Source organism: Desmodus rotundus, chromosome 6 (genome assembly GCF_022682495.2).
Source record: "Desmodus rotundus isolate HL8 chromosome 6, HLdesRot8A.1, whole genome shotgun sequence".
Classification (NCBI taxonomy): Eukaryota; Metazoa; Chordata; class Mammalia; order Chiroptera; family Phyllostomidae; genus Desmodus; species Desmodus rotundus.
Window position 1 is genome coordinate 76,561,162 of NC_071392.1, and position 16,469 is coordinate 76,577,630.

General features: G+C 43.3%; 2 protein-coding genes across 2 annotated transcripts in view; both read right to left on the reverse strand.

Moving 5' to 3' along the window:
* COPG2 (COPI coat complex subunit gamma 2) overlaps nt 1-4,084 on the reverse strand; it is a 145,581-nt gene extending 141,497 nt beyond the window's left edge. Inside the window, exons 1-3 of the mRNA XM_024554967.3 lie at nt 3,964-4,084; nt 2,761-2,813; nt 2,120-2,200 (exon numbers count right to left, since the gene is read on the reverse strand). Coding sequence (XP_024410735.1) covers nt 2,120-2,200; nt 2,761-2,813; nt 3,964-4,000 — 171 coding nt within the window. The 5' untranslated portion in view covers nt 4,001-4,084. The remainder of the gene's footprint in view (nt 1-2,119; nt 2,201-2,760; nt 2,814-3,963) is intronic.
* Nucleotides 4,085-4,434: 350 nt separating this feature from the next.
* On the reverse strand, nt 4,435-16,035 carry TSGA13 (testis specific 13). The gene is made up of 7 exons (XM_045191053.2): nt 15,980-16,035; nt 14,401-14,467; nt 12,613-12,684; nt 11,470-11,676; nt 8,254-8,396; nt 7,289-7,416; nt 4,435-4,604 (listed from the first exon to the last, which is right to left on the reverse strand). Exons 1-7 carry the CDS (start codon nt 16,000-16,002, stop codon nt 4,435-4,437), a joined length of 810 nt encoding a protein of 269 aa, XP_045046988.1. The 5' UTR covers nt 16,003-16,035.
* Between the last annotated feature and the right edge of the window lie 434 nt (nt 16,036-16,469).

Genomic DNA, 16,469 nt, shown 5'->3' on the forward strand with positions numbered 1-16,469 from the left:
ATGGCTCCGAGTAGATCCCCGTAATGAGAATGCTGCTGATCTGGGAAAAACATTTTTTGTGTAACAAGATGTTAAATAACTGATTTCACTTATAGTCCAGACAATGCAGATCACAAGCCACCTGAAACACTACCATTTCAATATTCAGTTTCTAAAACGTGTTGGGCCCAGTCACTTTCAGAACTTCAGATATTACACAGAATATAACTAGTCTTCACGCTATCTGTCACGGGTCTGACAATAAGCCAGTTTTCATGGAAAAACTTTGAAAGTTTAGGATGAAAGACAAAGTATAATAGTTTCCAATTACTTCAATCAGAATTTCCAGAATGCTCACCAGCAAAAGATCTCCCTCCTTCTTTCATAACTATTTCCTGAGTACCTAGAAATCCAGGCACTTCACTCATATTGGTAAAACTTTAGTCCCCACTTGACTTAAAACTCAGAGAACATATGGGTATGTCAACTCTGGTAGAAATATAAAAGTATGTTTTCATAAAGCTCTCCCAGGATCTAGGCAAAAGAAAAAACAAAGGTTCTCAAACCTGTTTATGCACCAGGCTGTGCTTGGGAATTTCCTTATCAAGATAATTAAATGTTTCAACATGAGTTGTCCATCAAAGAGCTATTGGCCAATACAAAAGTATATGCTCCTCTGAACCAACGCCAACCACTCAAAACGCTGCTTATATGATGGATTTCGCTAAGTTGGACACATGCCTTAAATGTTTCCAAATATGCTACCACAGAGGAATATGACTTTGTGAACTTCATTTAAAAGTATGTACTTGTTGCTCAATCTCCATTTGCAAACTACAAAATTTTATTGTGTCTCTGGATGCGGTCTACAGTTATGAAACACAGTAAAGATAAAATATTTTCATGGAGTTCAAACTGGAAACCATGGTCTTCTTAGCACCACATGTAAACCATCGAGGGTGTGCGTGAGCACGTATGTGTCTAAGAAACAAACTCACATTTTCAGAGGCCCTAGACATTTCATGAGATTTTAAGTCAACAACAACAACAAAAAATTAAGATAAAAAACAAAATTAATAATAATTGCAAATAGAACCTATTTCATTTAGAGCAAATATTTTTGTCTATTATATTCCCGGTGTCCAACACAGTACATAAGATATAGCAGATGTGTAATAAATATTTGCTGAGTAACTGAATGGAAACTATTCCTGACTGCTCACTATGTATCCAGGACTTTTCTCAATGCTTTACATTTATTATCTCATTTAATCACTACAACTTTATAAAACAAATATGATGCTCACAATTCCCATTTATAGAAAAGGTCATTAAGGCACTAAACGGTTAAGCCTAGAATCATACTGTTGTAAGGTGGAGTAAGGATAATAAATATAAAATCTGAATATTAAAAGCAAAGATTTAAAACATCACATGCCCACCCACACTCCCCAAAGGGTAAAATATCTAGAATATGACTAAGGCTTTGTACTGTATTTCTGCAGGAACATAATGACTTCTGAACAATTCTAAACAACAGGTTTTGACATTAATACTTGTTAAATTTAAGTCCATGTTGAGAATCTACTATGTGCTTAACTGCCTTAGCACCTCATAAATAAAAAGAAACCAAACATTTTGCCGTGTGTAATGCTCATTTTGCCCAAATTTTTAAGGAAAAATAAAGATGCGTATTATACGTGCATAGTACTATTTCTGTACCTATATGTTTTTAATTTTTTTAAATTTCTTGTACCTTGTATCTGTCCTTGTGTTTTGTAATTACTTGTTACATAAAGTTTCTTGTACCATACTATGTTAAAAAATAATGCTAAAGTTCCTTTATAATACAAAAGGCAAGTATCTAAAAATAAATAAATGATTGAATTAAAAACCAAAATGAAAGATGTTTTTCCTGAAAGTTTGGGCCAAAAACGTGGGTGCGCATTATACACAGCAAAATACGGGATATGTCACCGTCCCTGTCCTCAAGAAGTTCCACATATTATGTTGAGCAAGGTTGTAGATTTTTTTAAACTAGTGAATTTTTAAAAAATGATTCTACTTTCCAGAAAGTACTTTAGTACATCTTATGTATTTCTATTCTAGGACACAAATCTGAAGAAAATCAATAGTTTACCTGGTTCAGTAAGTAGAGAATCTTTGTAAGAATATGCAAACATCTCCTTGGATTGATGGGCGTTTCATTGAACAGACGAGCCTGGAAACAAAAAAACACTGTTACACATAGTACATTTTCTACTTTTTCTATCTCGGATTACAGAAAATCAACTTTAATAAATAAAGACTATTATGTATTTTAATTACAATATCCTAATAGTGTTAACTACCTATAGTTTCCAACTTAGTATGTGGTATATGATACATTATTAGATGTGGCCTTGATTTTCCATTCTACACTCTCTTTCCCTTAAGTCTAATGCTTCGCTTCAACTTTGTAGGCTCTATCTGTTAAGTAAGAATCGTAATATTTATCTACATCACTTGAATACAATGAGTTTAATAGCTGTAACGTCCTTCAATAACCTTACACTAAACACCTCCTCTGGCATTTTATTTAAAATTCTCAACATGTGGCAGAGCCTGCATGTTTTTGCATTTCTCTCTCCTTTGACAAGCAACCCCTCATCCTTTTCCCTCGTGTATATTCTCTGAACTGAGTTATATTCCATAACTCTTATTTTGGATCTCAACATTCCAGGGGCTCTCCGCCCACCATTCTGAAGGGCAATGGAAACAGAACAGACTTCCAAGCCATACCTCCTGCAAGACCGCACTCTTCTCCAGGTGCCGAAAAGGGTTGGAGCCACTGCCTATAGTACAAAACAAAACATACCTTTTTAATAGCTGTCCTACACAAACTTAGCTTCTACAGAAGGGTAATGAATGCTTGGGACATCTCACCTAAGAGAAGTGGCCACTTGGATATCTATGTACATAAACTAAATATAATAATTTTGATTCTGCAACTATTTCTGTCTTTGCTTCCCTGTAAGATTTTGTACTTTTGCAGGAACCTTGCCTGAAATGATTGTCTTCTTCCTCCTGTCCACTTTTGCATGAATGCTACAAATATGTCATGTCCACACAACCAAGATTAGTAAGACTGTGGTAGGGCCCTTTGGAGTTCCCTAAAGGTCAGCACGATTTTGTGTTTTTAACATTTACTATGAAGTAGAAAAGAGTTTAGCAGATAATCATATAAACTTAAAAGGTGGAAGGGGCCATGGAGCTTTTACTAACCCAACCTTCTACCGCTCTTTTTGAGAGCAGCTATCAAAGGCTGAGTTCTGTTTTGTTTGTTTGTAAGGTGGCTTGATTCTTCCTCTTTTGCTCTGGACCAAAGTATCAAGACGCCACTTTGGGATACACTGAATGACCTATGTACCATGAGATAGTATTGTCCCGTGGGAAGCAAATAGTGTAAAGGTCCCCGGGATAACTGTAAGGTACACGGCACCTCAAAGTTCATACACACACACACAACACGATCCCGTGGACTTGAGACCCACTCTGGGCCCCTCACTACCAGCAACCCCTCGCCTCTTACACGAGCACACCCATTCCCTGCGCCACCTGCCCAGCGCCCGCCGCCAACGCGAGCAGCCCACCCGGGGCGAGAGGGAAGGAGACTGCTTGGAAGAGAAGCGCCGGGAGAACCGGGAGGCCGTGGGGAAGGGGGCAGGGGAGAGGGAGGGGGCGGAGCCGCCAAGCAAGCTGCTGCGGCGCCTGGTGGGGGCGGGGTAGGGGTGGTAGGGGACGCCTGGGCTGGAGCGCGCGACCGGGGTGGGGGGAGCGCTCCGGCTCCGGGGGAGGGGCTAGGGGCAGGCCCCGGGCTGGAACCGGCCCCCTGGCACACCGGCGCCCACGCCCCCCGGTCCGCATCCCCGAGAGCAGGTGGCGGCTGAAGGGGAAGGGACCCCCCCCGCGGCGGAGGGTGGGCGTCAGAAGCCCAGCGCGTACCAGACTCCTCGTCCTTCTTGTCGAATTTTTTAATCATCTTGGACCACTTCCCAGCGCCCAGACCCACTGCAACCTTCCCAGGCACCTCAGCCGGCGAGCGGAAGAGGGTGCAGGAAGGCCGGCCCCGTGCTCTGGCGCGGGTTGGGCAACCCTCCCGTCACTCGGAGAGAAGGCCCGCCCACCCCGGCAGTCGCGGCTGCTCTGGTCCCCGGGGGACGCGGCCACGCCCTCTGGTCTACACCCAGCTAGCCAAGGCGGGGCCAGGCGCTGGGGCTGGAGCCCGACTCCGGGGCTCGGGCCGCGGCTGGTCGGTACCCGAGGCTCGCCCTGGCGCACCCAGCGAGCGATTGGGCAGCCCGTGCCCGGAGCGGGCAGAATGCAATTTTATTTGGTTGACACGCCCTGGATGGAGACTGATGCTGGCCTCTCAGTCTCTGGAGACCGAGGCGAAGAGTCCTGAACTATTTGTTTTTACTTAATGGCAGTGGTATTTTTAATGAACCAATGCTGGGCCCTTCCAAAGCGGAATTCTTTCTCCCCAGGCGCGGTTCTGGTGGGCTTCTCCTCCAGAAGCGATGCAAGGGTTAGTGGTTCCCAATTCATCTTCAAAGTCGGCATGCCACTTTCTGACTTCTTGGAGACTGCAACGAAACACATTGCACCTTGGTAAATGTGGCTTTCCAGAGCGGCTAGGACACTTAACGTGAGGCATGAAATCGACCCACTTGGAGGGACGAGAAAAGCGGTCTTTACTCTTAGCAAGGGGAAAGATTTGGGACCACCGGACTACCATTCCCAGCATTCTTTATAGGAATTCTGGATTCCTTACCTTCTTCACAACCCAGTTTAACAAACTGCCAGTTTAGTCTTCCCTGTTTAATCCCACCCCTTTCAAATGATTCCATCCAAAATCATATTGACATTCCCATAACTTACTAAGCTAAGGTGCATTCACTTGTACATTCTTATCCCTCAGCCTTTTCCTAAAGTGTAGGAAAGGGCTGTGTTGGTTTTCAGCCTCCTTCCTGAGAATGTAACTAAGAAACTACATTTGGCTTCTGTGTCATCACTCGATGCAGATTCTCTTTCCTCTGTGTGTGCTTGGAAGTGTCCCTCCCCACTCTTTTTGATGCACTATGCCTTGTAAATATCACTTGGATGTGTTTCCTTAGTCCTACTGATAACACCTTAATTCGTGTCCTATCATCTGCCTCTTTGACAGCCTCCTGGCCAGACTTCATGGGCCCCATCCAAACCATTTTCTATTTAACCTTCATTTGGATGCCTGGTAAATATGGGACATTATTGGTGGAAGGAAGTGGTTGCCAGCAATGGAGATATTGCTTGAAGTGGAGACATTTTTTCAACTTCACAGTAGGTTGTCTTTGTTAAGGAAAAGCATCATAATGAACCCTTTTAGATACATAAGTCAAGTCAGTACCCCCCCTTTTAGGGAAACTGTAAAGTCGCTGTAATTGTAATAAAATGCTGCAGACTGAGATATTAAGTGTTCTGGTTAGAAATGTAAATTGGGTGTATCCTTAATAGAATCGTGCCCTTGCAAAATTAGAGAAATGCTCATCTATATTAGATTCTAGATTAAACTGAACCGTGATATCCAACATACCGTATCATTTAAGATTTAACTCTGACTTTACTAAATGTACCATTAGCTATTATGCTTGCCTTATCTGGCCTATAAAGGTCAAACCTTACTTTCCAGGTGGAGTTCCCCCTGAAGGAAATACAAATGATCCTCAACTTACAATGGGGTTATGCCCCGATAAACCCATTATCAACTGAAAATATTTAAGTTGAAAATTTAACCTATCGATCATCAAAGCTTACTAGCCAGGTTGAACTAAATGCATATTGCTTTTGCAGCACTGTAAAGTCAGAAAATCGTAAGTCAAACTGTCATTAAGTCAGGGAACATCTGTAAATGTTCCCACTTGTTTTTTCTTGGGCTGAAATTTAAACAGGTTTTGGGGAAGGAGGGGTCCTCTTCCCTCTCCTTGGGCCAAGGTTATTTGGAGCCTAAGCAGAAGGAGCATAGATAAGCCAGGAAATTCCCAGGATTGATTAATGTGCTGGAGACTATGAAGGAACTGAGGCGGGTTTGACACTGAGCCTACTTTAAAGCAAGTAGCCTTTTTTAAAGCAAGAAAAATCATTCTCTTCTGTTCTTTAACTTCTCTCCCCATCTATGAAGTATTGTTAAATATCACAGCTTGGTTGAAGCTGAATATGGGGAGTTAAGAGAGGCAGTAGGTGGGCATGGGGGGGAGTGGCAAATGGGTCCAGGAGGAGCAGAGAAGCCTTTAAAGGGATGGTAAAATATGACCACAGACCTCTGGAAAGTGAATGTTTGGATAGGACAATTGGCAAAGGTGTCAGGCCATCACTGGGATGGCCTTGTGGAACAGCTAAACATACTTCAGGGAGATCCAGAAATTGCTTGAGGTGAGAAACCCCATAGGAGAAAACAACCTTATCTTGAAGCTATAGCTGCTGAAGTCTGGGGACCCGTCAATTATACTCCTAATATACAAGTGTCCACTGAGTGCTCTGAAATTCTTCAGTGGGTCCCAACTGCTTAGTGCAGAACACCCAAGCCCTTAATCACATAACCCCAGCCCGTCACGGTCTGGCCCATCTACCTATCTCATACACTGAACGTGTTCAGTAAGTGTTCAACACTTACTAGGTGTCCTGTAAATGTTCTTAAATGAATGGTAATTTGTAAGGAGCATTTTCATTATACCTTCTTCCATACAAACTTATCCCAAACTCCTTCCGCCCCAGGTCCTGCCTCATTCCCGCAGAGATTTGTGTATCGCTGAGACTCACGGATTTATCCTTGAGCCCTTCTAGAACAGTTTTCCTCAAGAGTGATATGTGTACCACTGCATAGTTTCAGGAGATACATAGATAAACATTTTAAATTTTAATTATTATAAATTTGATGAAATGTATGTCAGAAAAAAATGTAATTAGTATATCAAACCCATGTTAATGATATAGTGTTAATTAGACAAGAACAAAAACATTAAGTAAATAACAGGGCGAATAACACACTGATATACCAAAACTAGGTGATACAGTTTGGAAAGCACCAGGGAACGGCTTCGTGAAATTTGAGGATTTAAATAGAATCCCAAACCTAGCCCCACCTGAGCCTCTATCAGTTCTCAGCTTCTGTGCTACAAGTCCCCAGAACCTCCACGAGAGACATCGATTTGCCCTTATCTCTTGTCCCCATAGGTTGTCCCTCCTGCCCACATCTCTGTCCTGCAAGCCACTGCTTTGCAAGAGAGGAGCTTACCATCTTTTATCCTGTCTCTGTTACAGACTTGAGCAAAGGTGAGCTGAGGGTACATGTTTTTCTGCTTCCTCAAAGTGCAGAGCGTCGAATATTTCCCTTCACTCTTGAAATCCTTCTTGGTGGAAAACCTTAACAAAGAAAGCTCATTTAGTAAATCCTAGGGTTGGGGGCTAGTGGAACCAGTCATCACACTCTCAGATTCCAGGGGCGGAGGGTGGACAAAGCTAGCAGGTGTTCCTTGGTAGAGAGTGGGAATACTGTTCGGTGAAAGGGATGCTTTTAGGTCACAGCCTTGTAAACCTGTGAAGGAAGTTCAGGGTCTCCTCTCTCCACTCCAAACTAGATACAGGCTGCTCCTAGAACCAGTTTCAAATGAAATCTCATAGAGCATCATTCTATGCTACAGCCCTTATCATGCACTGAGGGGAAAAAATGTTTCTGTTTCCCCAACTCACAGGCTTTTGAATATCTCTTTTCACTCTTGAAAATCCTTCTCAGTGAAAAACCTTAGGTTTGCATTTCTGTTTCTCTCTCAATACAGTGTAAATGATGTTGGGGATTATATAGGGAAGCCACGTCTTATTTTTTTATCTTCACTCAAGGACATTTTCCCATTGCTTTTTAGAGAAAGGGGAAGGGAGAGAGGAGGGGAGAGACAGAAACATCGGGGCGAGGGAGGAGCATTGACCGGGAACTACATGCATCCAGACTGGGGATTGAACCCACAGCCTGGGTATGTGCCCTAACCAGGAATCAAACCCATGACCCTTCAGTCTCCAGGATGATGCTCCAACTAACTGAACCACATCAGCCTGAGCAGTAAGCTGTGTCTTTGTGTCTTATTAATATACATTTGTACCTATCCCCTACAAGCAAAAAATACTCAGTCATATTTAGAAGAAATGGTAGCGTGAATAAGGAAATGATAGGAAAGAAAATGACAACAAGAGCAGCCAGGACTTCACCTAAACCATTGTTCTTGCTTGGATGTAGGACCCTTCAGCAGTGTCACAGGGAAGACTGGTTTCAGCTCAGGTCTTAATGTTCCTTTCTGAGGCATTGAAAGTAGGCAGAAGTTCTCAGCGGGTTTGTGCTGTGGATACCTTTCCTGCTGCAGAGGGAAGGAAAGTGAGGGAGGGAGTCAAGTGCTGACCTTGGGACTTAAAGGCTGAACTAAGTTCTTGAACTAAGTTCCAATTTCTCAAATGTTGCAACCACACCTGTCAGAGAAGGAGTGGGGACTCGGAATTTAGAAGAGGAGGAAGCAGTTCTGAGTGGGCTAATACATGTTTGTTTCCCTGCCAGATGACTTGTCAGTTTTCTACGGAATTGATTGAACATGCCCACTGGCCCTTGGAAGAGAGCCAGAGAAGAATTCACCCTGTTTTGTGGAGGATTCAACTACTGAATTGCTTAGGAAACCACACATTTGGTAATAAATGTTTGATCTGATAGCAGAAAAACAGGAATGGAGAAGTTATTTGGAATCCAAGACAGCGCTAGCTAAAGACCACCACTGCATGGATTTGCATATCTTGATTCTCTCTCATATCATTAATGTCCCTCCTCCTTATTCCTGCCTGCTTCCTCCTCCTCTGTTCACTCCTTGCTTTATCCTGTATACCTTTTTTCTATCTATAGCTTCTGCTTATTCATTTATATTTATTTCCCTATGACTTCAACCTGCCCCTCTCCTGTTCTCATGGTCCCTACACTACCTTCTTTTTGGCCTCTCTATGTCCTTTCAGCTTTCATTCCCGCTGCCTCTATCTCTTCCTTTCCCAATCAGAGGCCTGGAAGCAAAACATCTGATTAGCTCAAGGATTGGGTTGTTGATAAGTTGGCTGGTTTCGTTGTTGGTCAGTTTGGGTATGGTGGTGGCCACCACAGGTTCCTTCACTCGGTCTGGTGTGCTTCTCTGGTCTCAGCTAGGAATAGAGGATCAAGTCTAGTTATACAAAATAGGACCTCATAGGGCACCCTTTCCTTCCCAAACTGTGGTATGGCCCATTTCCCTTTCTAAGTGAAAGAGGGCTCTGAGTATAACCATCACGGTGGTAGTATAACCATCTATTTCATTCTCCAAGTTGCCAGCTGGAACCCACAATCTTTTCATACACATGCCTGGGCAAAAGAATGCTTCTTTAGTGGAAGATCTCAGGCTCACAAAAGATGGTCCCATTTTCCAGCAAGAGAAGGAAGGGAGGCAGCATAAATATTAAAGAAGCATTCTAGATACTGGGCATTTCCATCTTCTTGGACTGGTGTCAGATAGCCGCATAAAATTACCATGGTTCCAGCCTTTGATAAGCAGAGCCTTAACTCTATTAATACAATCTGGCTGGTACCACAATTTGCTCGTAAGTATGTTCAAGTCTTGCATGTGTTCTGGAAGACTCTTGAGTGCCAGCTGTTGGAAGAGAGCTCTTCCTGTGCCAAGGATACATGGCAGTCCTGGATTTCCATCTCTACCTTGAGCAGCGCAGTCCTGGCCTGGGATCTGTCCCTCTCTCAGTGTGTACTACCTTACCACTACCCTGAGAAACAACCACTGAGTGTACATGCCAGGGCACAAATTCTATACCAAAGAGACCATAGGCAAGAGGTTCTTTATTAACTCCTTTGTTAGCATATACCTTTGGATACTAGCATCTTATCTTCCGTTCGGAAAGGAATCTCTCACTGCCATTCATGTAGCAACTAAGGAAATACTAATTCCAAATTCACCACACTCTATTATAAAAACCTGTCTTGGGTAATTCCATTCCCAACTTCAAATTTCTGTTTTAATTATATTCTTTGTTTGTACTTTTACTCATTTAATTTCTTCTTGCTATATTAGGTTTGATAGTATATTAAACTATCAAAATCTTTTTGTATTTTCTTATTGATTGACTTGGGAGAGAGAGAGGAGAAGCGGGGAGAGAGAGAGAGAGATGGAGAGAGAGAAACATTGGTTGCTCCACCTATTGGCACACTCGTTGGTTGATTCTCGTATGTCCTCTCTCCAAGGATGGAGCCCCCAACCTTGGCATATCTGGATGGCGCTCTAACCCACTGAGATACCTGGACAGGGGTATCAAGATTGTTTTCAGATCCTGATTCCTAAATATCTCTTAAATTGATTTTTTTTCATTTCCTCTGCTTGGATTTAGTTTAATTTCTCAGCATCGCTTACCTTGATGACTGTAGTAACATCATAACTAATCTCTGATTTCTGTCTCTTTCACAAATAATGCATCTTTCTCCCAACCTCCAAAAAAAAGGTCTTTCTAAATTAATGCAAATTTGATTATATCCTTTTATCTGCTACCACTTATGTTCTCACAACTCCCTGAATGTACATCTGTTTCTCATGTCTTTGCCCTTCCCTCTGATTGAAATATTCTTCTTTTCTCTTGTCGGGGGTCATCTTTTCCATAAAGCCTCTCTGATTACTCCCTTTCTCCCAAAAGAAATACTGTTCTTTATTGTATATTAGTTCTGTATCTTGTATATTCTTTTATAATTCATATATCCTGCTATATTATAATCACTTTTATAGATCTCATTTATTGATCTGTCTCTCCTGTTAGACTCCACGTTCCTTCAAGATAGAAACTGTCTTGTAATCATCTTTATATTTTAGTTCTTAGATTAGTGTATGTTCAGTGATTGGTTATCAAATTGAATTTGAACTTCTTTAGTATATAACAGAGTCCCAAATGTCTGGATGCTGTGATAGTAAATTCCCTGCTCTGTCCTTCTCCCCTCCTCCTAACACCCAGAAGCAATGGGTATAAATTATAACCCTTTACTCTTTTCCCATTGAGGTATTCATTTCCGTTCCTTATTCTTCATTTCTCAATTTATCCTTTACTACTTTATACTCAACTAGAAAGGCATTGGGTAGTTTATCCTTTGTTAATGACAAACTAAATATCTTTGTCCAGGGACAAACAATTTCAAGTTAAGATTCTGTTTTCTCTGTGCCATGAAGTTTCATGACCCAAGCTCATCCGACTCTTTCTCTGAGTATTTCCCAGGCTCTCCAGATTCTGTGCGGTGAAGCATATGGCAAAGAATTAGAGGGGAAAGGTTGGCTCCTGAATACCATGTTGTTAGCTTCCTTCTTCAAGCTAACTCCAAATTCTTCAGGGTCCTTACTTAGGGTGCTGGGAAACTTCCCCAGGTGCCGTTACCTTGAGCAGGAACTCCTTGGGAAAGTATTTCGGTGGGAGGTCCTTTCCTTGCTGGTCCATTGGGGAGGGAGGTGGGTTGTTGGTCAGTATCAGCAAGGTCTTATCCTGATCATACTCTGTGACTTTGAGCATGAAGCTTAAGACTTTCTTGTTCCGAGCCATGAGTTTCTGCAGTGCGGTGGGCTTCAACGGCTCATAGTACTGACCCTGAGCAGACAGACAGAAAGGGTTCCAGGAGACAAAGGGATGATGTCAAGAGAAGACGAACAAATCAGTCAGCTAGTCTCCTGCCTCTATGGGGTAGGGACAGAGGCTGCACAGGGACTGGACAAATCTGCTCTGACGCGTGTTTATCAGGAAAAGTCTGAAGCTCACTGGTCCTTTCTTCCCTCAGAGCGTACCCCACAAACAGACTAAGGGGCTGGGGAAATAACATGGAGAGATTTCCACACTAAGGGGAGAAAGGTGACTTAATTCTCCTGAAAGAGTGTAACAGAGTTTGTTCAGCCCAGTGAGGCAAAGAGCGAGGCTTCCATGCTAAACCTCACAGACCTTCTCTCCGACTCTCCGAGGCAGAGGGGGTAGGACCAGCGCCTCCATCTCCTTCTCAGGGAGTTTTAATTGTGGGGGTGACACCAACATTCCCACCCACCAACGTTTTCCTATGGGCACCGCCACACTGCCATGTACAACAAGCGCAAGGTTAAAAAGGACAAGCGGTCACAAAAGACAGCCTGTCACTTAAGACGTGGGTGGGGGAAGGGGCAGTCCCACTAAATTTGTGGTTCTGTCAACAGAAGGAAAGCAGAGGCTTGGAGAGGGAGGAAGGGAGGAGGAGAGAATGAAATACCTTCTGATTATTAATATGTTTCCTCAACTTAAAAAGAATATTTTGACCACAGGGACCACCTTGTTCCCAGTTCCTGCCTGTTCTCTCACCACCGCCTTTCCCCGCATGGCCTAGGGCAGCTCTGCCACCTCCCCCACCTCCCACCCCTTGGAGGGCAGTGAGCAGTGAGCAGTCACTGAAGTGGCAGCCCCTGGAGGCATGGGGGATGCTCTGCAGCGGGCCTCTGCCCCACCTCTGCCCCACCGCTGCAACTCGCTTTTGGCACTCTTGGGGAAAATCCTTTATCCACCTACCAACTGGGGATGGTCTGTGTAATGCTGAAGGTTCTTAAGAACGAATTTGGATTGCCCGCCTGCATCGAAAATCTAGAGACAATAATCAAAATTAGTGTTTTCGAGCTACACCTATCCTAAACAGCATTCCATTCCTTCCTCTCACTAAAATGTGGTCCCTGCGTCACATGAAGTAAAGGGAAATGTGTGCTTGGACTGAGCTGTTAGGAGGGGAAGTAGACAAGGGCAGTGTCAAAGGTCAGACAGGGCAAATCTCTCCCAGAGATCCAGCCTCCTTCTTCTGCCTTTTCAGTTCTGTAGGAGTGAAATCAGGTGAAAAGCAACATGGAGGACAACCTTTAAGGAGGAAAGCCAGTCACAAAAATGGGCGATAATTTAAGGGTTGTGAGTGAAGGGAGCCCTGGGGATAACCACCAACTGAGCTGGGAGCAGGCTCACCGGGAAAGGGAGAAGCAATACTTTGCTTTTGTTGTTGTTGTTGTTGCATTTTTGAATAATTCTGTGCTGTATGATTCTTCCCAAAATGTTAAAAAAATAATTGAATTTTGCTAACACTTCTGTCCACCACTTTGCATTTTCCTGCTGGTGGTAGTGCTGATGATTGACGGGTGGAGTGTCCTGTCTGGAGAGAGAGGGGCCGGGCCACCTGCGTCTCCCTCCCCCGACCCCAGCGTGTTGCCCAGCCTCAGGCTCAGCCCTAGACTATCTGAGGATGAGTAAGTCCAAGGGATGAAAACCCAAAGCGAAAAAGCTGAGTTACCTCCTTCGGGCTTGGCAAAATCAGAAATCAGAAAAAGTGGAGGGGCACATAACCCTGTAGTTGGATCAGCATTTCTAGAGATCACCATGTCCCCACCCAAGTGACATGTATGGTAAGGTGGGGTACGGAAGAAAGGGGACATGTGCTTGAAAGGCTGGATGAAGCAGGTGAGCCGAGGAGGGGAAGTCGTAGGGGACAGGCAGAACTGCGGGTGAGGGCAGGCCGTGGTCCCGCTCCCGAGTCCAGCAGAGTCACTCCGCGAGTTCCTTTGGGAGGGTGACGTGAAACGTGGGACAAATCCAAAGATGCAATCATTTAACTTTGATTACCTTTTAGAAAACTAAAGTCTCTCTGTTCAAACCGAAAACATATTGTGGAAAACCTGCCTCACAGATACGACCTATAAAATACGTATTTAGAATCATACGTATAGAAGTCGAAGGAAAATTTCTTTGGAGGAAAGGTGTACAGATTATTATAGGTTTGTTTGTTTGTTTTTAATGAATTATAGTGGGGAAGGTCTCTGGGTAAAATGTTTTTACTCCCGAATGTTTCTGAGGTAGTACATCTCTGTTCCAAATCTGTCTCCAGCAAATGACGAAGCCCACAGGAGTGTCCAAAGTGGAGTATGTTTTAGCTTTGTTATGTTGAATAGCAGTCTCTCTGGCTGATAAAATAAAAGTTGGCCTGGAAAATTCACTCAAATATAATAAACTTGGGGAAGTAACCAAACTTTTGCTGCTGGAGGTGGCCATGAGTTCTAAGTCAGGATTGAACACTCACTCACGTCCTAAGATTCGGCCCCTCGTCCCTGCGTTTTGTGTCCTGATTTATTTCTCTCCTGTTGATTCCCTGTCTCTCCTTCTGTGTCTGTTTCCCTCTCATAAAACTGGATCAACTAACCTTGCTTTCTGTATAAATCTTGACCCTTTTCTGCTTCTCAATAGAAAGTTTGGAAGACATGGCTTATAAAATAAGCAACTCCAAGCAAAGATTACAAATGAGCATTTGCTAATTCTCTGCCTTACCTCATCACTGTCCACAATTCCTTTCTCCAGTTTAGTTACAGAAGTCTTTGGTTTAGCAAATGAGGACCTGAAAAAAAAGGCAGAACATGCAGTTGCTCAGCGGCCTGTTCTTCTGCACGCTCTCAATCTCTTTCAACGAAGTTGGGGAGCCTGACTTAGAATTAGAAAAGCACAATTTAGGTGGTCACTAAGTGAAACACGTACAGGTAGTAAAGAATAAGATTCATTATCCGGCCTGTGTGTCGGGGGAAAACAAAACCTCCGATTGAAGTATTCAGCAAGTCAGCTCTTGGAGACATCTGATGAGTCGATTTCTTCTAAACTAGGGGTTTCGGACCACCAAAGGAAGTGCTGCAGTGGAACGCTTAAGGAACTTCTTTTAGACAGCTAGACCCCCCTAATACCCTTGCACATGACCTGTAGCTTTGAATGCCTGCCTCTCCAGGTGGAAATGGTTCTGCCTGCACCGTGATTAGCCAATGATTCCATAGAAGGAATATAGTTAGTGGAACTTCACAAGTAAATTTCCAGTTTTTAATGACTACGCTTGTATTACTGGCTCCCTGGTGCTCCTAACCACACGTAATTTTCTCCTCATAGAAGTGGGGTAGTAAAAATAACAATCAATGGCAAATATTCTCATACTCTGCTCTTTCACTTTCCTTCCCACCCTCCACCACGATACCAGCTCCCTTTGTGGGAAAGAGGGCAAGAAGTTGCAATCTTCAGTAATAAAGTATTTTGGATTCTTGACTGATTCTTACTAAACCCATTTACCTCCTGAACATAGGGGAGGGTGCTCAGCAGTAAGATTGGGTTAATGAGTAAAATAAGTGGCCTGCTTCCTCCTTGGAGATAATTTCATTTGTGGGGTTAAACGAGCTCAAATTAAGTAGGATCCTACAACTACCTCAACGAGACCTCTCTCCTTTAAAAATGAGGGTAGCAGAGTAAGGACCAAAATAACAAAAGTAGAAATAGCCAAGCTGTGCTATTTCTACTTTTGTAGAAATAGCCAATAGCCCCCTAGGTGGGTCAATTGGCTATAACACAGTGCAAATAATCCCGAATCCAGGACCAGATCACATTCAAGGATTGGCCATTTCAGGCCAAAGTTCTTAAAAATAGTCCCAAGGGGAGCAGGTGACACATTGAGGATGAAGCAAAATAAAGTTTGTGTTCTTTGGATGTGTCCTACTACCTTAAGTCATCTAATAACAAAAAATCCATTTTTATTGTACCACTTTCAAAATAATTCTTTGGTATCTAAAAGGCAGCACCAGATTCCAGCTACTTTTCTTCAAGGCCAGTTTAAGGCATAGAGCCACATGAAAATGCACCCTTGGCCCTGCAGTGCCCATCTCGGACAGCCTGGTGCTTTTCTTTAGGAAAAGCTACTCCAACTGCTGCCTGAAACATGGACTGAGATCTGGTTTTTGATCCGAGGACAGTCAGTCAACGGAAACGTTTTAAATGAAGCTTTACTCTGTGGCCGGCACTGTTCCAAGTGCTGTGGGCTACAAGATACGTTCCTGGAAGATGGCATTTATGACATAGTTGGGCGAACAAGACTACACACGTGGTAGGTGTCCTTTGTCCCATTGCTGTTCACTGCTCAGTGGGCCAAGCCGAAGCAATTATTCTCCCAGAGGCCAAACTCAGTGTCTTTAAATGGTCCTCATAGAGGAGGGGTTCAATTCAATCCAAATAGTTTCCTTAGCACACAGTGCATGCTCAGCCACGTTCGCCATCCTGGATGGGAAACAAGAAGAGTCTGAGAGGTGGGATTCTGGATGGAGATGATGCTCTGGACGTGGTGACCCTTGCCCTCAGGAACCTCAGTTTAGTTGACTAATGGGAACGGGGAGGAGGAAATGATGTTAAATCTGAAGCAAGAATGACAAATCTCTTGGGGCCTCAGTTTCCTCATCTGTAAAGGTGGAGAGCATTGACCTAGTGATCTAAAGGTGACCTTCTAATTCCATGCAGTTGGTGAGATTTACCTACATAAAATACATTTAATAAAATTAAATTAATTCATAAAATTAAATTTAATGAATTAATTAAAT